Source organism: Oryzias latipes, chromosome 13, assembly GCF_053564925.1.
Source record: "Oryzias latipes strain Hd-rR chromosome 13, Olatipes_Hd-rR_3.1".
NCBI lineage: Eukaryota > Metazoa > Chordata > Actinopteri > Beloniformes > Adrianichthyidae > Oryzias > Oryzias latipes.
The window spans coordinates 32,009,378-32,033,518 of NC_136249.1; the positions used below are offsets into that span (position 1 = coordinate 32,009,378).

The following is a 24,141-nucleotide window of genomic DNA, read 5'->3' on the forward strand; positions in this document are numbered from 1 at the left end:
CAATTTCCCCACATTTCTTGTGGCAATGATTACAGTCCATAGTGGCGCACTTCAACAAGCATGCGGGTAAATCGCGGGAAGAAGCCAAACTGATGTTCCTCAAGATCATCTACAAATGGCCAACTTTTGGCTCCGCCTTTTTTGAGGTCAAGGTAAATGTCACTTCCTGTTGGTTGCCTTTTATTAAGTACAAAAACTCCACATCCTAACAAAGGAATTTTTTAAATTTCAGTTTAATTCACTTGTTTCACTGCGATTTACAAGGTTTTTTTTTTTTAATCTAAAAAATTCCATATAAATTAGTTGTCCCCCCCCCCATTAGCTGTTTGTTTACATTTAAATCCCTGTTTTTCTTGCCAGAGCAGACAAACACCTCCTGGAAAAATCCCTCTTACTTTATTCATGTTACAAAAATTATTTAACAAGTTTTACAGTTTTTCCCTCCTGATTTTTTTCAGCTTAAAGCTTTAGATTTAGCTTTAGATTTATAAAAATTGTTTGTCTGCTGCTGAAGTTTCTGCAGATCTACTTTATCTTTTTCTTTTAAAGGAAATTGTGGAATTCTCCTATATTTTCTAGAGCGGGGGTCCCCAAATCCAGGCCTCAAGGGCCGGTGTCCTGCTGATTTTCCAGAAAATCTGCCTTATTTGCTGCTGATTACCTTGATCAGGTGTGTTTAGCCAATAAGGAGCTTCAATGGCAGGTTGGTTGGAAAACATGTAGGACACCAACCCTCGAGGCCTGGATTTGGGGACCTCTGTTCTAGAGTGTCAGAGGTCAGATGTAGTCAAATCAGAAACTATCCTGATATCCGTGTGTTGCTTAGGAAAATAAACATTTAAATCACACATATGCTCTTTTCGGTGTCACATCTTGTTTTGTTCTTAGCAAACCACTGAACCCAACTACCCAGAAATCCTGCTGATTGCCATCAACAAGCACGGAGTCAGTCTTATCGACCCAAAGACGAAGGTTTGTCTTTTACCCATAATCCTCATACATGCTGTTTGCTTTTATTTCAAATGAAGCTGACTGCAGCTGCTGTCATTCGTTGAAATGTCAGGGAAGGAAATCAGCAGAATTCACACACATTTTTAGAGTTTTGAACCTAAAACTCAGCCCACCCAAATGATCCATTCTTTTAGTTATTTCTTACCTATTCCCTAGATCTTTTCCAGAAGGGATGAACCGTCTCTAACATCATCATGTTTATAGATCTCAGAGAGCTTGGAGAATTCCCAGCATGAATCAGACCAATTCTCTGAGCTTTTTTCCGATGTGATTCTTGCCTTCCAGACACTCAAATTGAACATTTGCTGCTGAATTTGGGAGTTGCATTTTTTTCAAGAATTCAGGTGCTTTCTTTCATCCAGAAACCCTCTGAAGACTAAACATTTGGCTTTTATTATTTTGCACAAAAGAAACAAAAAAGTTAATTGTTATTACGTTTACCAACACAGCGAACGTACAGTGACCAAGAACCGCCATCACCAAAAAAAGAGTAGTTGTGCAAACAAAAAAATACTCTGCAAATAAAAAGAAACAATGTTGCAAAAAAAGAAAGGATTTTACAAATACCTGCGACCTGTCCTCCGCCCACAAGTGACCAGGAAAGGCTCCAGCAGCCCGGTGACTCCGAAAGGGAACAAACAGTTTAGAAGATGAATGAATGAATGAATGTTACAAATAAAAAGAAATGCTGCCGCAAATCAAAAGAGATTTTGTTGCAATAAAAATAAATGATGTTGCAAATGAAAAGGATTGATGTTGCAAAAAAGAAATTGTGTTACAAATAAAAAGAAATTATGTTACAAATAAAGAGAAATGCTGCCGCAATTAAAAAGAAGCACGATAAAAAAAATCCTTTTATTTATTTAAGAAGTTCCTTTTTTTTGCTGCAAAGACGGGTCGCGGCTACCGTACGAACAGCCCACCTTGCCTCTTTTGTTATTTACTCGTTTAATCTTTTTCACAGGAAAACGGTCAAATTGTATGCGTTCTTTGTTTAAAAGTACATTCTTTTGACTTTTCTGTCTTGATTTATTTTGTAATGACTATTGAACACGTGCCTCGCAGGACATCCTTACCACACACCCCTTCACCAAGATCTCCAACTGGAGCAGCGGGAACACCTACTTCCACATCACCATCGGCAACCTGGTGAGAGGCAGCAAGCTGCTGTGTGAGACGTCGCTGGTAGGTGATGGCAGGATCGACACACCAGGAGTATCAGAGTCGAGCGAAGACAAACTCCCTCCTGTGTGTGTGTGTGTTTGTGTGTTTACACCTGCAGGGTTACAAGATGGACGACCTGCTGACCTCTTACATCAGCCAGATGCTGACCACCATGAACAAGCAGCGGTCGGGGCGGGGCCACAGCAAGTGAACGTCTTACTGGCAGGAGGCCACTGAGCTCATCCGCCTGCTGCGCCCCATTGGTCAGCACTGCAGCTGGGGGCGGACCTTCGCCCATCAGCTGTGGTGGATGAGTCGCAGTCCTTCTGCTAGTTCAGGCGGGTCGGAGCTCACCGCTGAGAGCAGCAGCAGCAGCAGCGACCCCGGCGAAGGCCCCAGTAACTATTATCACTACAGTTTCAATGAACACGACTCGTCCAGTGAGGATGACTACCTCTGACGGTGCAAACTCTCCGTCCTGTTTTTCCCAGTATACACCCTGACTTTATACATTTTTTGGCTTTTTTTTTTTTTTGTCACAGTTTATAGTACAGCTGTTCCAGGACAACTGCTTTAAAAATATGTCACATCATTTATTTATTTTTTTAGAAGTTTTAGGAGTGAAGTTTAGTGGAAAATATAGGAGAACATCACCCAGTAAAGCCCACTTCATCAAAGTCTTGACTAAAAAAATTCACATTGTTTGAAATTAAGATGTTTTTGTAATCCCTTCTGACAAAATCCAAAAGAAAATTTAAAATATTATTTTTATGTATCAGAGAAAATATTAATTATAATACATTTACATAATTGGTTCTTCCTCACAGCAATGTTAGTTTAAGATGCAAATTTTCTGAAAGGAGTGTTTAGGAAAAAAGCATCTTATTTACCCACTGTCTTGTTGTAAGTGAATTATAAAGAATTGTTGTCCATAAATTTTCTTCCTTTCAATAAAGCAAGTAGTCCTTTTAAAAAATGAATAACATAGATGAGTTATTGTCACCATAAAGTTGAGAAAATAGTAACATTTCTCCCATCAATAGTGTTTTTGAGATTTTACAAAAGCAGCCATGTTTAACCCTTGACCCCACCCTTACATTGACATGTTATCCCTACCACGACGAGTTAAATGAGCAGGACAAGCCCTCTACTGCCCCCTACTGGAATGACGAGGAAACAGTAGATCAGGTATTAGACAAAGCAAACAGAAATGTATTTCGTGCTGAATAAAATTCAGATTTTAAGATGAACTTTTGTAGCCTAGGAGAAATAATTGTAATTTAAAGAAAAAAGCTTTCATTTTTCAGCCGTAGCTTGTTATTTTATATAAATAAAGACAAAAACATAGTTAAATGAAGAATTTTGACAGATGGTCTGCTGCTCCTCTAAAGCTGTGAGATGTTTTTTTAAAATCACTACCATTAGATGTAGGCTGCAAAATATGATTATTTACATTTCTGGATATTTATTTTTCTTCTGCAGCTAACACGATTGAATAAATTAACCATATAATTAATACATTAACCATACATGAAAAGGAGGACATCAAAACTGACAAACTTTTAGTTGGATCTTTTTCTACAGAAAAGTTGATGGAGTTTGTGAAAATTTGAGCGTCTTTATGAACCTTTGAATCCAGCTGGTTCCTCTTGGAAACGTTTCTTCTCAGTTGTTTGATGTTCTCACGGGACGCAAACCTGCTACGTCAAATGCTTTTATTTTTCAGAGATGTTTTTCCCTGAATAAAATGTTCCAAATATTAACCTAAAACAAACAAGATATGAACTAATTTATGTTAAGAAAATCTGTAGAATGAGAAAAGCGTTTTTGTCTTAAACTAAAGTTTCATTATTTCATGTATTTTTGTTGTTGTTTGTGTTGTTTCCTTCTTTCTTCGTTTGTATTTATAATAGGTGTTGTTGTTTTTAAAAAAAAAACTTTGGATGCTTCTAAGTGTACATACATTTTGTTGAGTCTTATCTTTGGATGTAGGCGGGAAAAACACAGAAAACATCTTCATCTGCTACTAATAATTGAAAAACAGCAAAAAAGAAAGGATGCAAAAAGACCTTTTGGGGGAAATGTGTCATCATTAACCCTTGTGCTATCTTAGATGATCCCACCCTTACATTGACGTGTTCTTCCTACCATGACAAAGGTGGATGAAGGTGGAAAGATTTCATGTAATCCATGGACACCAGTGAAGATCACAAATCATTGAAGAAAAAAGGTTCAGAGCACTGTCTAGTGGGTCTAGATGACCCAACTCCCAACGTGCCTAGGATAGCACAAGGGTTACACTAGAAACATTTTGAACAACTGAACCATTTGATGCTGAGAAAAATAATTCAATAAATAAATGATAGTACATATAAATTGATCTCAAACATTAACACAGCATACCAGTATATTTAACGTTTTTAGTCTGAAGAAATAGATAAAAAAAACATTGTACTGATATTTTTTCTAAATAATGATTGTTAATTTATGATCTCATAAAGTGCAGCTGTTTTCCTGCGTTACCTGCTGTCTTTCTGTCAAATACTGACACCAACTAAACCTTAGAAAAGACAAAGAATACATTTATGGAAAATAAAGACACATCATAGTTCATAAAGAATGACATTATTGGCATAGAGTTGATTCATCTAAAGGCAGGCGATGATCCTGGTGTTGCGCAATCCCGGCAGCTCTTGCAGTGCTCCGCGTGCCCCGTTACAACTCCCCTTTCGTTCTCAGACACGCAGCTGCGTGTGACGATGATTTGTGATCTTTACTGGTGTTCATGGATTACATGAAATCTTTCCACCTTTATCCACCTTTGTCATGGTAGGGAGAACACGTCAATGGAAGGGTGGGGTCATCTAAGATAGCACAAGAGTTAAAAGGTGGTTTGAATTGTAAAGAGGTGGAGTAAAAAAACGACTTGTGAGATGAGGATAAATAAAGGAAATTGTTCATGTTTACTGATTTTTACTTACAGATAAACACAGATTTCCAAATTTCTACTTCTAATAAATTAATCTTTGATGTTAAAAGGTTTTTTCACAAACCTTCTTGTTTTGGTAAACCCTTAAAGTAGTAGTACATTTGAGGTTTATTTTATTAGGTATACATGAGTACAGCAAGTAGTGTAGACCATGTACGAGTAGTGCATGATGTATACTTAATAAATACTTCTTCAAACTGAATTGGAACACATTTGCAATAAATATAAAAAGTAAACCTCAAGTATACTACCTTACTGTTAGGATATACAAAGTATACTTGTTGTACACTTAAATAGATGACTTTTTGCTGACAGGAAGACCAACATCCTGCTTTTTTATGTTTTTGTAAATCCATCATTCTTAAAGCTTCTGTTTTGTATGATGAGTAATTCTGTGCCAATATAATCCATTTGTTACAGCAGTTTTTGTGAACAAATATAACCTCTTTGTGTGTTGCTGCTGCCGTTTGTCACTATAACACGTGTTTTGTCAGTAGCTTTATGTGACATAAACGTTTACAGGACTGTTTTTGCACTGTTTGTGATGTGAATCCGTTCTGACTGATGCTCATGATGGTTGCGCTTAATAAATTTGTTGTGTCACACTACGGAGGGATGCTCTAGAGTACTTCATGTCGTTACAGTGGTCCTTTACTTGTGTTTAGCTCAATTTTCCTTAACCCTTGTGCTATCTTAGATGACCCCACCCTTACATTGAAGTGTTCCCCCTACCATGACTAAGGTGGATAAAGGTGGAAAGATTTCATGTAATCCATGGACACCAGTGAAGATCACAAATCATTGAAGAAAAAAGGTTAAGCGCACTATCTAGTGGGTCTAGATGACCCAACTCCCAACGTTAAAGTGCCTAGGATAGCACAAGGGTTACTTCCTCAATTTTACAGGGCCTGTATTGTGCAAGATACATTTTTCAGCTTTAAGTGCATCATAATGTTTACTCCTCACTATAAACAACCACAAAGTGGTATTTTGATCTGTTCACGCATTTCTAAGTATTCCCCTAAAAACCTGCAGCCCCTCCCAACCCACGAAGACAAGCAGGTTCTCACATTGTGAAATCACAAAGTGAGGAACAATCCAGACTTCACTAGCGGTGATCTGCAAAAACTATTTCTTTTGTATGCCCAGTATGCAAATCCATCTATGCAAAACTTCGGATGTTGTTTTCATTTTATGTTTTCGTGGGGGGAAAACATATTTGTTTTCATGGGGGGAAACGCAAATGCGCTGCTGAGGCTGGCTCTAGATTAACGTCATGAAAGGGCGGAACCCACAAGGAGTGAGGGGCGGAGCCCCAGAGATCGAGTCGTCTTATTTGCGAACAGAAAATGCGCTGTGAAAAAAAAAATCTTTCGTAACCCTTGTGCTATCCTAGGCACTTTAACGTTGGGAGTTGGGTCATCTAGACCCACTAGACAGTGCTCTGAACCTTTTTTCTTCAATGATTTGTGATCTTCACTGGTGTCCATGGATTACATCAAATCTTTCCACCTTTATCCACCTTTGTCATGGTAGGGAGAACACGTCAATGGAAGGGTGGGGTCATCTAAGACAGCACAAGGGTTAAAAATGTCTGTTCTTCAGTGTGCCAAAGGTAATACATCTTATCATATACATGGACATAATCTACTCTGAAAGGCTTAAGAAAAGCATGATGTACACATAAACATACATAAATATATATGTATACATACTATACATATATTAGTATTCTGCAGGTACCCTGGAAGTTTAAAGACTGTAGTTTATGCATGAAAAGCCCATTTTGTTAAGACTGGGGGAAAATCGACATGGAATATATTTGTAACAATTGAGTGTATGGCAGCCATCTTTACAAATGGTTGGCATTTTAGAATTTTTTGGGGGCTAACATGCTTTTTTCTGACAGAGTAGATACAAACATCCATGTTAAATCTGGTGCTTGTACCACAAAATGCACAATTTGTCTGAAATATGAATCTAACCTGCTATGTTAGCAAAATAAAAAAAAACCTTCAAAAACAGTTCAATGTTTCAAAAACTTGAAGTTTTGTGATGGGATTCAGTAAAATTAATTTCTAAAATAATTTTAGTGTTTTTTGTTTTGACAGAGTTGTGTTCGGTTTACAGTCGTCCTGCCAAATTCTTCACTGACAACACTTGCCAACAGGCTTCATCCAGTGTCTCTCAGTGGATTCAAAGTTGCGCACAAAACTCCATCCATCCATCCATCCATCCATCCATCTAAAATAGGCTACAGTAGCAGTTAGGAGGGAGGTGAAAAAAACAAACAAACATGACTTTAGTCATCCACAATTTATTGGCATCAAAGCATAAAAGGCAAAAGCATTTTTAAAATCCTAACCTCATTAATGTCTTCACACTTCAGGCATTAAATACAAGCATACTTTTCTCTAAAGCAAATTACATCATTTATGATCAGAACAGTTTATCAAATTTAGCATCACTTTTTAGTACATTGCGTGGCAACTAAAGAACAGCACTGCATAACACAGGAGGTGTATTTTTCCGCATCAACAGATATTCCATATTGAAGTTTTTTGATTCAGAAATTGGTTTTGGAGCTCAGATTCTCTTCTATTTTGCAAACAGAGAATCTCTGGAATGACACTTAAAGTTTTCCATTCATGTCTTTGCATATACATTATCCTGTCAAAAAAATCTGAACTGCATCTAAGAGCACAAAAAAAGCAAGAAAGCACTGCTTTTGACCTCCCTCTGTTTTTCTGAAAGTAAAAAAATACTTCCATGCATCAGGTCATTTAGCACAGCAGTCCTGACTGCTGGAAGCTGAGACGGAGTTGCTCTTCTCTTAAAGATTTGAATACATTTTTACAAAAATAAAATGTATAAAATAAGTTTCTGATTGGGTAAAATAAGACCAAAAAGACATTCATTATAGGGCACAAATTAACCAGTTTGTATCCATCTGTGTGGACCAGACCCCCCTCTGGCCCCTGGCTGCGGCTAGAAATTCTGTCCATAAAGATTACAAACAGAACCGGTGAGAAAGGGCAGCCCTGCCGGAGTCCAACATGCACTGGGAACAAGTCTGACTTACTGCCAGCTATGCAAACCAAGCTCCGGCTCCAGTTACAGTTAGATGAGGATAAACTGGAATGCACTGGCTAATGCTAGCCTAAATGTTAAACTATTAAAGTCCCACTCTGATGAAAACAATTGCAAAATTGCATTTCTGAGCATTTGATCATTCAGAATGTTGTGAATCAGGAGCAGATGGAAAAAGGGCAGTTTGAAAAAGATCCTATTTGTTACAAAGAAATATGCTGGCGGGCCACAAGCCGTCTGCTCCGAGCTCCTAGCAATGGAGAGGGGAAGAGGAGGCGGGGTTGCACAACACCAATGGTCCCGCTCATAACTTAGAGGTGAATTATTAATGAACTCCTGCCAATCTGCAGAAATTATTTCCAAGAACATTATGCAGGTTTTGGAAATTTTGGATAAAAACAGAACAGCCGTAAGGAAAAAGAATTAAGAATTGAGCGATGATTGCAATGGGTCTTTAACAGCAAAACTTTCAGGTTTTCTACAACATTTCTTAGATGTAACCAGATTAAAATCTTTTTAAGTTAACAGTAAACTTCTTTAAAATAAAATAAATGTCATAACTACATTTACAAAAATACTTGAAATGTAAAAAACGTTTGTTAATCGTATTTGTCTTTATTTATCTTCAAGAGGGAATAAAAATAAAGTTCTTCAGATTGTTATGCTGTATTTGCTCTAAAGCATATTTTAGTAAAGTTTCTTTGATTCTGAGGATGGTATTTTAAAAGACACTAACAGACTATAAAGAGCCAGAAATCTGCCTCAATCTAAGCAATGATGCAGAGATGAATCAGTGGCTATCACATCCTCTCAGGAAAGCATCAAGAAAACTAAAGTTGGATAAATCCAACACATGCAAGGCTCAAAATGCAAAGCATCCTGGGAGGAAAACCAATGCAGCGCTGCATTGTCACCAGAGTCGCTCACAAAAATAAGCTGTCTCGTGGTAGAATTCATTATATTCCATAGAATAAATACGACTGAGCAGCGAGTGATAACCATGAAACAAGTCTGAACACAAATACAGAAACTCATGACAGTTAGATGCATTACAATAAGCTTTACTCATCTTCTGATTTATCTTTTTCAGAAGCATCTTTACATTAGTCAGCGGTTCTCATTCAGTTTCCTTGGAAGTTCATGATCAAGAAAAAAAAGTTTATTGCAGCGAAACAATTTTGTTTTCTGAAAAACCAATAAAACGAGTGAACCCACAGTTATGACAAAAACTCTGAACTCACAGCCAATTCAAGGTTTTACAAAGGGATCAGGGTGAATAGAAAATATGAATTTGGTCTTGAAGTTCAATACATTTCATATGAACAACAATCTGTTTTGACCTTTTAAACCAACCAAAGTGCAGCAGCAGTGTGTGGAAAATAAATGCACCTTTTATGCTTTTACAGGAGTTAAGAGGGTAAATGATTGGCTGATCATTTAAATGATCATAGGAAACATTCCTGCAGACATTTTGATTTCTTTGGTTCTTGAACTTCCAAGTGTTTACTAAAACAACCGTCCATCTTTTGGACTCTGAATCCTTCCTGGGGTCACGGGAGTCAACCCGGCTACTGTTGAGTGAAGGCGGGGTTCACCCTTAGCAAATCAACAATCTGTTGCAGGGCCACACATGTATGTTTTTTGACTGTTTGAGGAAACCAGAGTGCTCTGGAAAGACCCAAGCAAACTCCACTCAGGAAGGACCAAGGCGGGATTTGAACCAGGGCCCTCCAGCTGTAAGACAAGAGTGCGGACCACTACCCCGCCTTGCACCAAAACATTCCCAAAAAGAACCTAAGCAGCAGCAATGGCCTTAAAGAAACAATCAACTTTTCTATTTTCCTGCATTATACCCAGTTGGTGCTTTACAGGGATCGCGAATCGCACCAATCAATGGTGCGGTATAATAACTTCGATGAACTTTTGAGCGGGGTTTATACTTTTCAAGGCTGATGACGTGCTCGTCTCCAGGGTCGTAGTGGAATGGTTTCTCATTTATAGAGATTTACATCTATATAAATAAGTTTTCTGGTAAATGAATGGTGCAGACAAGAGAAAGTGGGCGGTACATCAGGTTTATTTGTATTTTAAAAGCCTTAAACTACGGTGGAAATTACATCAAAAAATTGGAATGTTAGTTTTCCTAAAATATAACGCTGTTTTTTTTGTGGAAAATATTATAATATTAAAAAGTAAATAATTGGAAGCAAAAATGTTATGTTTTTTTTTATAAACAGCACAGGATTTTACTATGGGCGTAAAATTTCAATCATGGATGATGTCATCAGTGTGTGTCACATTTCAGAGCAATTGGGCCGGGCCATGCGACCGATGCAACCCGAGTGATTACAAACCGTAATGAGGCTGGGGATTATTTATGAAAGAGTCTTAAATTGAAGTAGAATATTTGGACCGGTTTTAAAATACCCTAAACCCCTAACCCTAACCCTAACCCCTAACCCTAACCCCTAACCCCTAACCCTTAACCCCTAACCCTAAACCCCTAACCCCTAACCCTAAGCCTAACCCCTAACCCCTAACCCTTAACCCCTAACCCTAAACCCCTAACCCTAAGCCTAACCCCTAACCCCTAACCCCTAACCCTTACCCTAAACTTTAATGTAAAGCTTTGAACCGCATCGGTTCTTGTTTAACAGAAAAATAAAAACCAAACCTTGAGCGAAGGTTGCCTTTTTATCAATAACTCGTATTTAACATTTCCTAAATAAACTCCTGAACAAAAATTCCAATGAGCAGATAAACAGTTTTGGTGAATCATGGAAACAAATCCACCATCGTGTTGTAATGGCACTTACTGCAGAGCATCCTGCTTCATCTCGAACCCTTTGGAGCAAACCAACTCTCTGGATTTCAGGTTTAAAGAAGTGTTGCCTAAAACTAACAGCTTTATATTAAGTGTAAAGTCCGATTATGCCCAGTATAAAGAGTAGTCTGGCTTCTTCCATGACTTTCTTTGTTGATTTGAAAGGAGCTGAAATTAGCTAAAGAAGCCTCCATCTATACAGAAGTATAAACACAAATAATGTATTTTTGAGAAAACCTCGTTTACATTCAGTCACTCAAAGAGTGTTCAAAGAACACGTCAAATAACTCCCACACAGAGTGAAGCTTAAAGGAGACCTACTGAGCTCGCCTCCAGCTCTGTGGGGCTTTATGGGACCCAGCAGCTCTGCAGAATTCACAGGTAATCAGGATCGCTTTTAAAAACGGTTTGGAGTTGGATTTTCTTTGTGCTGCATCTCAGTCCGGCCTTGAGATCAGCTGTTTCTGGGTATTATTTTTTTATAAAATTGCTAACAGGACATAGTTTGAAAACAGTAGGCAGATTTTCAACATGCCGTAAAGATAAATTGATGAAAAACAGTTTGGAAACAGAAATAGCGAGTTCACTCCTCTTATTGCTGTGGTTAAAAACACTCCTTCATCTTTACTCGTCTGTCGTTCTATTTGTAATAGAAAATATACAAATTAATTTAAAAAAAATCTTGATTATATTTTTGTTAATAAACAAGGAACAGCGAAAAAAAAAACCCAACAACTTAACAACTCTGCTGCTTCCTGGATCAAGAGGAAATGGTGCGATAATTACCCAACTACTACCATGTTTTGCTGTTTGGCATCAGTCACCCTGCAGCTGCAAGTTGGCATTTATCCCAACTGCTCTCCATACATTTAGCACGGAAACGTCCTGGTTTATCAGTAGTCAGAGTCCACCTGCTCGCCACGCCTTAGGAGTACAGTGACATACTGACAGCAATCATACACTTTTATGGGAGTTCCAGGAAATGATTAAACTAAAAATCTGACAGGGAGTTCCTGGAAAACCATTTTAGAATGTTTATGTGTAGCATTCTCAAGAGCTGTGTCATTATTTTCAATGGTTTTGGACATTTCACACATGCGTTCACACCGACCTCTGCAACACGCGTTCAAGCAGCCACTTTTAATGAAAAGTCTATGAGAACGAATGTGTACAAATGTTTCTGGCTTCTGTGTTCAAAACTCTTGCGTTCCTGTGCCGTGACGCAAGTTTCTCAGTCCGTTTTCGGGCTCTACGAACAAAACGCACGTCCACGAAACGCACGTTGAAAGTTAAGTCAGGTCGAGCGTTGACCAATCAGGGTTTGGATTGGGTAGTGAGGTATGGGTAGCATACGTTACATAACACGGAAGTGCCAATCGACGTTTCGCACCAAGCCTCTTCCAACTATCGGTACATATGCTAGTATCGACATTCTGTGTCAAATACCAGGTGTGAACGTAGCATCAGATTTGCAGATAGATGGTCACATCCTTCCTTACCTCATCACAGATGGGTTTTTAATATATAGAAATTATGCACAATATGTCTTCTTCAGACGCTGTATAAAGTTTTCTCAAACAGCAAACAATGAAAAACTACAGCTTATGCGGAAAATATCTGCCCACGATGTTTGCATTCATAGTTCTGATGACAAGAGCTTCTCCTCTCCGAGGTTTGGTTTTCAATATCTAGGCATAAGAGACGGCAACAAAGAAAGCAGCTTTTGTCTTTTTACAGCAGAATGTATTTTTCCTTCCTTTTTGGGGTGAACTTTCTCTCAGCTCATCTAGTGGAGTTCCAACGTTTTAGATACCAGCGTGTTCTTGGATGCGTCGGTCTCAGGTTTAGTGGGTCCACCTTCCAGGCGTTTGATGCCACCTGTAATATGAAAGCGGTGGAGTGGACGGAGGAGCTAAGGAGCTCTATCCCAGAGTCTTTATTTGCTGAAGAACACTGGGCCAGTCGGAGTACAGAGAGAGCATGTAAGCAGACATTTGGGAGGAAAGCTTACCAAAACCCCTTTCTCTGATGTTTCTGATCACTTTGCCCTCAAAAAGTGTTGTGTTTGCTAATCTTACAGCCAACCTGAAGCAAACCAGGTTGAGGTCTGGGAGTTCAACTCTTTCTAGATGATAATTAGGGTTGAAAAACTAACTAGACTAGCACGTATGTTGGCTCAGCAAACACTATAAACAAGTTCTTTCTCCGTTCTTTGCGGGTTTCTTTCTTGCCTCTCATTCTCTTCCTCATCCGAGTTACTCCTCTGAGATGGTGGGCAGGTGAGGCACGCTGGGGGAGCCGGGGGTGCTCCTTAGGTCAGGCCGAACGTTCACACTGGAAATGGACCACACGTCACTCATCTCTGAGGAAAAGAAGATCAAACAGGGATGAGTTTGCCCGCACAGTTGAAAGGCATTTTGGGAATTAGAGGCCAAAATCAAATGGGAGGGGAGCCCCGGATTAACCCTTTAACACCGGAGCTTTAGCTGATTCAACTCTTCAAACGTTAAGGTGAAGCAGAGAAAAGCAGCTTTGCATCAGTATGACACACTTTAGTACACAATCGATGTGAATTAGCTAATTCTGTCATGAAAGAAAAGTGTCTTTGTGCTGTTTAACAAGAATTTACGTATGTTAGTAAAGTATATCGACACAAAGTTGATATGAAAAGCTGCTTTCCTCCATGTCACAATCAGCTGATTCATGTTGATCGGGGGTAAAAGGTCAAATGGTTACTGTACGTCAAAGATTGGCTTTTTTAGTTGTCGCTGGTGACGTCTGCGGAGTTAAAGGTTTAAAAGGTGGATTACTACAGATCAGGTTAGCATTTGTGTGTGTGCGTTTGAGGGGCAGTGGGGCAGGTGGGGGTCCACAGAAGCTCTGATCCAGAGCAGGTTATTGACTGTATTGACTGAGAACTGGACTGAGTCAATGTGACGTCACCCATAGAAAATGGTTTACTTCTGGCTCCATTCATTCATTCATTCATTCATTCATTCATTCATTCATTCATTCATTCATTCATTCATTCATTCATTCATTCATTCATTCATTCATCTTCTTCCATTTATTCCCTTTCGGGGTCACGGGGCTGCCGGAGCCTATCCTGGCCACTTGTGGGCGAAGGCAGGGGACACCCTGGACTAGGGGTTTGCCAAAATATTGATATGGTGATATATCGCGATATTTAGTCCCGTGATTGATTCTCGATGCGTCTTCATCAAGTATCGACCTTTTATTTACGTTTGGAGACCCTGTAAAATGTTATATTAATCATCCTTTGGTAAGACGATTCTTCAGAGGCTAGATCTCGCTCGATGCGAGATTGGTTGTCGCGGGCGGACGAAGAAGAATACACATTCAAACTAAAATGGCGGAGGGGAAAAACAAGGAAAATAGCGAGAGCAGCAAGTTAAAAGACACGCCGGCATGTTGAAGCTGCATCACCCGGAGTTGTGTGAGAAAGCCGTGGCTGTTGCTGGCCGGAAGCCGACACAGCCCGGCGTGGATACCTTTCTATAGGCAGGCAGAGCAAAGGCAATAACAAACGGGATTGATGTTTAAATGTACAAGGGGCTCCGTCCCTGCAGCGAGGTGGAGAACGAGGGATTCAGGTTTTTATTGAATGCATTAGAGCCATGCTTTGACATTCCCTCTTGGAAATACTGAAAAAATGATCCCTGCACTGTACGCCCTGACCAGAGCAATGGTCTGGCCCTTAGACCCCCCTTCTCCTCAAAGCAACGGTAGATGAGCGGCATCTTGACGCTAAAAAGCCTCCGGTTCTCAAGAAAAACATATAAACATACATCACATGCACCTTTCCCCCAAACGTTTTGTTCACAAAGATGTTTACTTTTAGATTCACTTCAAGTTCATGTATTTTATCCCTGGTCATTTATTTTGAAAGCAGTTTAAGTCTTAAATAAGTTAAGTTCCTAGCCATTTGATTTTTGTTTCCTAGAATAATTGTATTTTTGTTTACACCACATTTACATTAAATGGTGTCATTTATTTTGAACAAAGACACTATAATTTGTTCACAGAATTAATGTCTGATTTACAGCTATGTTTTTAAAAATAATGCGATAACTATGGCTTTGTTTTTCAAAAGTTAATAGCAATGGGCCTGGCAGCTATCTGACTTATTCATTTTTTATCCTGTTTACAGTATTTTTTTTTACTAAATAATGGCTTCACTATTTATCATTATGTTTAAAAACTAAAAATAAATAGGGAAATATTTCCCAAAAAACTGTTTTTTAAGTTATTCTTTCTTAAAGTTTGATATATCGTGAGTTGTTAGAGACAATATTTATCACATTATCGCCATATTGTGATAGTATCGATATCGTGAGCAAAGTATCGCAAATCGTATCGTAAGGTGATTCCCAGCCCTACCCTGGACAGGGTGCCAGTCTGTCGCAGAGTAGAGTGTCCACAGTCACACACCCACACACACACTCTCACACAAGTTAGATTGTAGGTAGGAAGCATGTTTTTGGACGGTGGGAGGAAGTCGGAGTCGTGGGAGAAAACCCCCGCATGCACGGGGAGAACAAGCTAACTCCACACAGAAAGGTCCCCCATTGATATTCTGTTTCAGGTCCCCCCAGACTGGACTTGAACCGGGGGCCTTCTTGCTGTGAGGCATTTGGTTACAGCCCCCTGCTCCAACCAAATGAAGGCAATTCAGTCGACATTTGGGCCGACAGTAGGCGGAACGCAATGCATTTAACCCCGCCCACGTTGAGTCACGCCTCGGCAGTTGTCCAGTTTGAGCTGCTCATGTTTACTTTTGAGCAGTTTTATTTTTTTAGGCATTCACAAAAATGACAATGCAAAAATAAAATTTGACTGAAAAGCAGGAAGGATGCTGGGTTTTAAATAATATCCTGCAGGTTCATGATTTCACTGAAAGGTGTTAATGAAGAGCAAACGACATGAGACACTGAGGTTAACAAACACAGCTGCTGCTCTTTTCTTGAATCGTCTATAAAAGCTTTCCAGTGATTCAGTACGAAAAAAAAAGTGTTTTGATTATTTGGCTTTTAAAGCCTAATCTACCAAAATATTTGGACCATAACACTCAGCAATAGCAAGCTTTTGCTGAATTAGACTGGAATAATTTACAAAAAAAAAAACTTTGACTGGACACCTTTATTTCAAAGAGAGTTTCTAAAGGAAATCTTAAGAATCATCTATTGCTCTAACCTAGTTTTATGATTCTAATTATTTAAATAAGTTAATGATTTTAATTATTTTGAATGATTATCTTGTGTTTTTGCTGTTTTATCCTTATCGTTTGAGTCCATTTGTCTCCTGCAACTCCTTTTAGTTTTATTTTTCTAAAGGTCCTTTTGCCAGGCCAAAATAGGAACGTTTTTCTTCATATGTCTTAAGCAGGAAAAATAAAGGTTAAAAAAATAAAAAGCTAGGGGGAAAAACAGGATAACGCATAGCAGATAAAATGAATAAGAAGTTACTCAATTATGTTTGCATCCAAAATTAACCTTTAGAACAACACCAAAACTTTTCCTCTCGCCAAATGTAGCCCTTTAATTTCAAATGAACTACTTAGACTTTAGAAAAAGACACAGTGAAGGTGACATTTTGAATTGGAAAAGTTTTCTTTTTTTTTTTTAAATTCTTTGAGCATTAAAACAAAAAGTTTTTAGTATGCTGTAAAAGCCTTCTAGCCGAGCAAAATGTTCTAATAGGAGTAGTAATAGGATAATATAAGGTTAATACACTCGTTAAGATTTAGCATCTTTGTTGCTCAGGGAGTTAGTAAATTTGGATTCAAGTCTCTATGATGGTAAAACCCTAAATTAAACTCCAAAGATTGATTTGACAAACACACAGAAACTTGTCAAATGCAAACAGGATGTGTGCGTACAAGTTTCCAGGAGGGTGGGGGGGCATGCAGGGTGTCACTGGCTGAAGACCGATGGAAGGGAAACAAAAGCTCCAGCAGGCGGATCAGAGTGGAGAGGGTTCCAGTGAACACAGATGACATCAGAAGAGTCTGAGGTACAAAAACATCTCAAACACTCCACAATCAGAAAAAACAAACGTCGTGCAAAACTCTGCGACCGACACATTCACGAAATCTTTTCAAAGTATCTGTTGGATTCCTAACAGTCCCTTACCTGTCCTGAACTTGCTGTACGGTCCGTTCTCGTGGGTCTGGCGGCTGCCGGACCAGAAGGGCAGGCCTCTTTCTCTCCACCTGTGACAGACACAAGCAGCAAACACTGTTCATCAAAGGGAATCGCCGCCGCCGTCTGTGCACCGCATCTACTTTGATGTGTCTTCTGGAGGGCTCTTGCGTCTGATCAGGCTGATCACAGCTCAGGCAAACAGATGTGCACAGACGTCTGTCTGGCCTCTTTACTTTCACAGATGTAACTGTTGCTATTGTTGGGTTAAATATTATTGATGCATCAGACTTACATACAGAGAAAATTAAAAGGGTTTAAAGACCCACCCTGATAGAAATTGAGTTTATGACATGTTCTTGTGGCATTTTTCTGTTTATGGAGGACATATTCTAAAAATAAAGAGCTTAAAATGACATTTCTGAGTATTTCTTTGTTCGTATTACTGTCAACTCAGAGGTGAATTTCTAAAGAACTTCTGCCGCCAAAATATGATCCGAGTGGGTCTTTTTAAATACTATAAATTATTTGCATCTGAAGCTAACCTCATCTCATTTTCCATTAGAATCTGACATTAATCTGTGACTTGACTTGGTCTCGGGTTGATCATTCACGCAGGACTAAGCAGGTTTAAAACATTGTTACATTTTCTATTCACCGTTTTTATTACAACAGACTTGATGGACACGGAAAATCCAGATCAAACACGAATGATAAACTCGCAGACAGTCGGGGTGACGCAGCCTTGCAGAGATTTAAATAACCGCACATCAGACGCGTCACCGAAATGCAGACGGTAACGAATGCGCCTCTTACCAGTGGAATACGAAAATTGCAAAGATGAGGACGGCGGACACCACATCCGTGAGGATCCACATCAGACCGTACTCTTCTGGCGTCTGCAGACGACAAAAACAGCTTTGGTTTTAACTGAAAAGAAATGAAAGTTGTGAAGCACGAATGCAAACGATCCGCTGCGAGAAGAAAAGGATTGAGACCAGACGCGTAGGAGATGACGGGACTGTTATGCAATCACCCACAGTACCTCCTGAAGCCACCTGTGATTATTCTCCAGCTCACACACAGCAGGGAGGCTATTCTAGGTGCCAGTAGCCTCAATTAAAGAACCTGAATGTTCCGAGCTTTACATTGTAAGCAGAACAGCAGAGATCCTTATTCACAGCCAATGAGATGAATTTATTACCATTCATTCTGCTGATAAAAATAAAAAAAATGAACATTTGATGTTTTTGGTCATCTGTCAAACATGTAATCAGCTACAACATTAAGGCGGTAGGCGGCTCACCATCAGGAAGAGGGGCTTGCTCATCCGGGACAGGATGTGGATGGAGTTGGTGGTGACAGACTGAGCTCCAGCGCACCAGGCCAGGGTGTAGAGCCACGGCTGGCTGATCACATACAGGTTGGTGCTGATGTTCACTGACAGATATTTGCTGCCCATGAAAACAGGAAGTAGATTGGAGGCTAACTTTACACCCCTGCTTCAGGCCGTGTCACACAGCCACTACGTACTTTTTCCACATATGAAATTTCCGTTTTCGTGATACATGTGTGATATACGTCATTCATAAGTGTTTCTCGTGTTCGTCGATGTGCGCAGATGTTCGTCAAGGTTGTCCGTCAAGATGTCTGAGATTTCGTAATCGACGCCTGAAACTAATGTATTGCATTTAAACAGCGCAATAATCATGCACGGTTCATGCACGATGGGCATATTGTGCGACAGGAATATAAATCGGCCGATCTGTCACCCCTCCAACAGTCTCCTGAGTGCGGGTCAGGTCTCTCGCGGGGCGCGGTTGCGACTTTTTCTTACTTTTTTTGTAAATGAAGCACAGTATTACGTGTTCTTTGCATGCTTTATTCGTACTTTTTCCATGGCTTTAACGGGTTCATTCGTGATGCATCTGTGAAAAGTTTGTGTAAAGGACCAAAACATTTGACATAATACCAATTTTCATCCGTACAAAATGTAGGCAGTGCCTGTGTGACATGGCCTTTACATCCAAAACTTCAAGTTTGGTCAAAATGCATTTTTTATGTAGTTAATAAAACCTCAACAGAAAAGCAAAACTTGAAATAAAACATTGCATCGATCGCATTTTTAATCTTTTATCTTGTTAAACACACTAACTGCCCTGATATTGAATGTCTGTAATCTGTAGTTGGAGGCAATAAAAAACAAATAAATAAATATTTAAAGGGACTGAGCTGAGAGTCATTTACAGTAACTTTTTGTTTTTTTTCTATCATACTTTTCCAGAGTTCAAAGTCGAGCTTTTATCATCCTGTGAAGGACATGCAGACTGGTGCGTCTACACCTCCTCCACCTTCTACCATCCCTTCTTTCTTTTTATAAATGCCATTTTAGTGTCTAATTTTCTTTTTCTCTGTGATTATCTCAGCCACCCCCCCCCCCCCCCCCCCCCCTTCAATCCCTTCTCAGCATTTTTTTCTACAGATGATAACAGCGGTTCACGGGGGCCGTATATTACACGAGTTACACAACTGGAGACAGGAACATAAATGCAGAAGAGGCCATTTCATAAGTTCAAAGAGAAATGTCTCAGCCCTAACAGCATTTGCAAAGGATGCTTTCTAAAGGTTATCTGGATGAGATTACATAACCAAGAGCTTTAGTTTTCTGTAGGTCCCCCCTTATTTCCAGTATTGCTTGCTTTTGAACTGACTGTAAAACACGTCATTTAGTTGATATTTGGGTTTCGTTTTAAACAGTACATTCTGTCATGGGCTAGGATATTTATGCACTAAGATGATTTTAATCACCAATCTCTTGTTGTTTCACTTTCTCATCATTAGAACTGTATAAGCCATTTTTATTTTTAGTATCAGGAAAAGCAAGATTATTTTGTATTTGATGAAATTGTATTTTCTTCAACTTAAATTCCTTTCATTTAAGATTAGATGTGAAACCATAGAAGGAGTCAGCGGACGCAATTGGCTGTGCGAATTGCTTTAGATGTTAATTCACCATAAGAGGGGGGAAAAAAAGAAAAAAAGGCCTTTAAACTGTTTATCTTGTGTCTTTTTGTTCCCGTTTGTACCGTATCTGCTGCTGTGACATGCTGCTGTAGTGCAGGTTCAGTCTGACGATGTGCTCATCTGTCAGTTCCTGGATGGAGGCTTTCTCTCCTGAGGTTTGCTGCAGCTCTGGGTCGACAGCATGGACCAGCTTCCTGTCTTCTGACGGCAGCCACAACACCTAAACACATGTACAAAAAAACAAGCTCATAAAGCAAAACTGCTGAATATTCAATATTTTAGATGTGGTGATGATCTGGGCCAATCTTGTATGTGGAACCACTGAACCTTTTTTCCACCTCACACAGTACCTGGGAGGAATTGATGTGGGCTTGCACGACCTCCAGAGTGGTGTTGATGTACGACTGTCTGTAGGGGTGTCCGTATGGTGGCCTGCGCAGATCAAACAGCACTAGTCTGCTGCTTTTGGCAGCCACCTCCAGGAATTGGGCCAGTGAGGGCACCGACTGGTTTTGTGCCTGCAAGCGATCTTCGTCAGACAGCGACGATGCCGTGCCAAAGGGATCCCTCTGCGGTGGACAGCAGGATTTGTAGAGTAAAAAACCAGAAGAGGCACAGATTTAATTTAGATCCAATTCTTTTTGAATGTTTCTATTTATTGGACGGCATCAGAAGATCTAAATAGAGGCTGACAAATGACATAAAACAATAAATAAAAAGGAATAAACCGGTTTTAGTCCTACAGCTCATAACATATTAGGCTTGAGAGGTAAGTAAATGAGGTCGGCATGGAGAAATTAGCCAACTGTCCTCATCTAAGTATGACACTGACAAGATACATTTGCTCCTTAGAATGACCTAAAAACACAGTAGAGTAACTCATCTATACCAAAGTTCAAGTGAATCCTCAATTGTGATTGGCTGCAGGGTGTCCATTTAAAAGCGATTATAGAAACCTAAAAAGAAGTTCCGGTGACATAGCCCAGTGTTTTTCAACCTTTTTTGAGCCAAGGCACACTTTTTCTATAGTCTGTATTGATGTACAGTCCCCCCACAGTCTCACATGCATTTTTGTGATAATTGTGGCAGAAAAGTTTAAGAACTGTTTGATGTGTGTACGTTGTGGTTTGAAGGCGTTTAACAGGGAAGACTCATTGTAGCGAAGATGCTGTCACTTTGACCCAATGCATCATGGGAGTTGTAGTACAAAACTGACGCCGATGGCAGACAGACTCGGTTCTCTGAGCTTTGTTTTTTTGTTCACTTGTTCCACAGTCTGACACCAGATTCTGCGGAAAGCTCCACCACTAAAGACGAGCTTTAGCTGGTGTTTTTGATGGAACTGAAAGACTTCATGAGCCGAGTTGGAACAAGGAAGTGAGGACTTTAACCACTTCTGATTGGTCAGACTGATGACGTACGATTAGGGGTCCAAGAATGATTGGCAGAGACAGTTGAAGGGGCGGGACTTTCCTGAAAACAGAGCTGAAGCTGTAAATCGCTGTACCGTCATTCTTATAAAAGTGTCTTTAATACAATCAACTAAACACAAAGAAAAAAATATTTTACAATCTTTCATATTCCTAAATACTCAGAGTTTTATCAGGGCCTGTTTGGATGAACAAAGATCTGATATCCATGAGATGGTAAATGCTTTTAGATCAGTGAAAATGGGTAATTTCCCACGGCACACCTGACCATCTCTCACAGCACACTGGTTAAAACACAGTGACATAGCCTGAATGTTCTTTATTATTGCGTTGTCTTAAACTCCAGTTAGTAACATCAACATTGTAATGTTATTCCACAGTTTATCACTACATCAAGACAGTAGAAACCATAATTATATAGTATAGTATAGTACCATAATTCTTCTCGCATCAAGGAATTATGGTATTGGATTTAATGCCAGCAGGGGTGTCAAACTCCTGCTGGTTTTCCAGGAATCCTGCCTTATCTGCCGCTAATTACATGGATCAGGTGTGTTTAGCCAATAAGCAGCTTCAATGGCAGGTTGGTTGGAAAACAAGCAGGACATCTGCCATTGAGGCATGGAATTGGACACCCCGGGTCCATGCAACGTCAATTATTTAAAAAAACAATTTTCACATAAGCCACTGTCTGCACCTTGAGAGAAATTGCCCCTCAGGGCTATTTGTTTGAATTGAATTTAAATGGCTCCATCTAACTTTACCATTAACAGCAGTGTTACCTTTGATGGTAAATAGTTTGTTGCCTGACTAACCTTATTCTTTGATACCTAGTGAATGTGTGTTCATAAATAAATGTTATTAAATTAATGAAACAATTAAAAAACAAAAAAGAATTGATATACATTTAATGATCCCAGCAGGAATATAGCAACAATTACTTGTGGATTTTTTTTTAACAAACTTTGCTTCATCATCTGGACAAAAACAAGCAGTGAGAGGTGAAGTTTCCCCCTGAAGTTAATTAAGCTTTGTATCACTTAACAGGATATTTAGCGTGTATACCAGACAGTTTCCTCTGCTGCAGCAGTACAAGGTCAGTGCAGGCTTGATAGCTATTACCATTACAATGCGTTGCACCTTGTATCAAATTGCGAAAAATGACTTGAATATAAAAAATTACAAGTTTAAAGTACTAATATTTGATTGATTGATTTATGTTGTAAGTGACCATATAAGGGATAATGCCCAAGGAGGTGTCTATTATCAAAACTAAATTGACTTTGCGGAGGCATCTGTCTTCCGCTTTGTGGCAGACGGTTGCTTCTGCAAGGTCCAATAATTTCTGATAATGGACACCTCATCCGGTATTATCCCTTACATATTTAAGTCTTAATGTCTGGTGTTAGAGTAAGTTAGGGGACTTTTTTTAGCTAAGTGACAATAGTCTGTTGTGTGTTTGGCTGCTGTTGGACGCACCGATAAGAACCAGCCGCCAGCATTCAGCTGTTGTAACTCGGTCCATGTAAACATGGAGGCGTCCAGGTGAGTTCGATTTGGAAAAACGTCCTCAACATTAGTGGTCCTCCTCAACGTTGAGTCATGCATCAGGAATGGAACACCGTCATAACTACACAAAGGAATAAAAACAAACTTTAGGTTATTATGGGGAGAACAATGATGCAGTGGAGACACAGTGAAGCTTTAAAGTCCCACTCCGATCATCTTTAGATCTATTTTCAAAGCCTTACTAGTGGTCTTTTAGTTATGATTATGACGTTTTTAGGCAAAATATATACATAAAAAAAACGTGTGTCGTTTATATTTCCACTTCTCCTCACCATTGGTAACAGCTTGGAGCTTGTGTATTTCCAGAAATACGAAATTAGCTCTTTTTCTTTTGTTTTTTGTGTTATCCTGTTTCACAACGATTTGAATAAAGAAATACTCAAGGATGCATTATAGACCTAAATTTTCTTTGTATATGTTCTACATCATCAGAGAAATGCCACATGTTAAACACACCAAGAACACAATTTTCATCGAAGTGGGTCTTTATTATTGATTCAAAAGTTAGAAAAAGGTAAGAAGTAGAGAGCAAACTCAAATGAAGCACTCACAAACTATCTTCTAAAGTAATAAGGAATCCATTACATGGAATAAAAAAAACAAATATATATATATTTTTTTGAGATGCTGCTTTTGCAGTTATTTCTTATGGAACAACTCATTGGAACACTCTTACATAAAAAATTACATCTTAACAAATTGCTTCAGAAAACTCTTGACAGCTTAATAATGCAGAAACTGCCACGCCACTAAACACACCTCACTTTATCACACATGAACGATGCACTGCAGTCCCCAGGATCAGCAGAGGCATGAGATTACGTGAACCTGGTATGCAGATAATCGTGCAGATAATCCTCTTTTCACTCCATAAAATGC

At 39.3% G+C, this 24,141-nt stretch overlaps 2 protein-coding genes across 8 annotated transcripts in view; one reads left to right on the forward strand and one right to left on the reverse strand.

The window, feature by feature from the left end:
* The window catches only part of myo7aa (myosin VIIAa), a 38,363-nt gene extending 34,450 nt beyond the window's left edge, over window positions 1-3,913 (forward strand). For all 4 annotated transcript variants that reach the window (XM_078930183.1, XM_078930184.1, XM_023961764.2 and 1 more), the window contains 4 exons: window positions 36-152; window positions 889-972; window positions 2,077-2,196; window positions 2,294-3,913. In XM_078930183.1, coding sequence (XP_078786309.1) covers window positions 36-152; window positions 889-972; window positions 2,077-2,196; window positions 2,294-2,386 — 414 coding nt within the window. In that variant the 3' untranslated portion in view covers window positions 2,387-3,913. The remainder of the gene's footprint in view (window positions 1-35; window positions 153-888; window positions 973-2,076; window positions 2,197-2,293) is intronic.
* Window positions 3,914-11,701: 7,788 nt separating this feature from the next.
* gdpd4a (glycerophosphodiester phosphodiesterase domain containing 4a) overlaps window positions 11,702-24,141 on the reverse strand; it is a 39,215-nt gene continuing 26,775 nt past the window's right edge. For 2 of the 4 annotated variants that reach the window (XM_078930191.1, XM_078930190.1), the window contains 8 exons: window positions 23,173-23,323; window positions 20,614-20,832; window positions 20,326-20,483; window positions 18,546-18,693; window positions 18,056-18,138; window positions 17,231-17,310; window positions 16,978-17,106; window positions 11,702-13,440 (listed from right to left, as the gene is read on the reverse strand). In XM_078930191.1, the coding sequence (XP_078786317.1) occupies window positions 17,012-17,106; window positions 17,231-17,310; window positions 18,056-18,138; window positions 18,546-18,693; window positions 20,326-20,483; window positions 20,614-20,832; window positions 23,173-23,323 (934 nt within the window). In that variant the 3' untranslated portion in view covers window positions 11,702-13,440; window positions 16,978-17,011. The remainder of the gene's footprint in view (window positions 13,441-16,977; window positions 17,107-17,230; window positions 17,311-18,055; window positions 18,139-18,545; window positions 18,694-20,325; window positions 20,484-20,613; window positions 20,833-23,172; window positions 23,324-24,141) is intronic. The other 2 variants (XM_078930189.1, XM_078930188.1) reach the window with 1 other exon arrangement.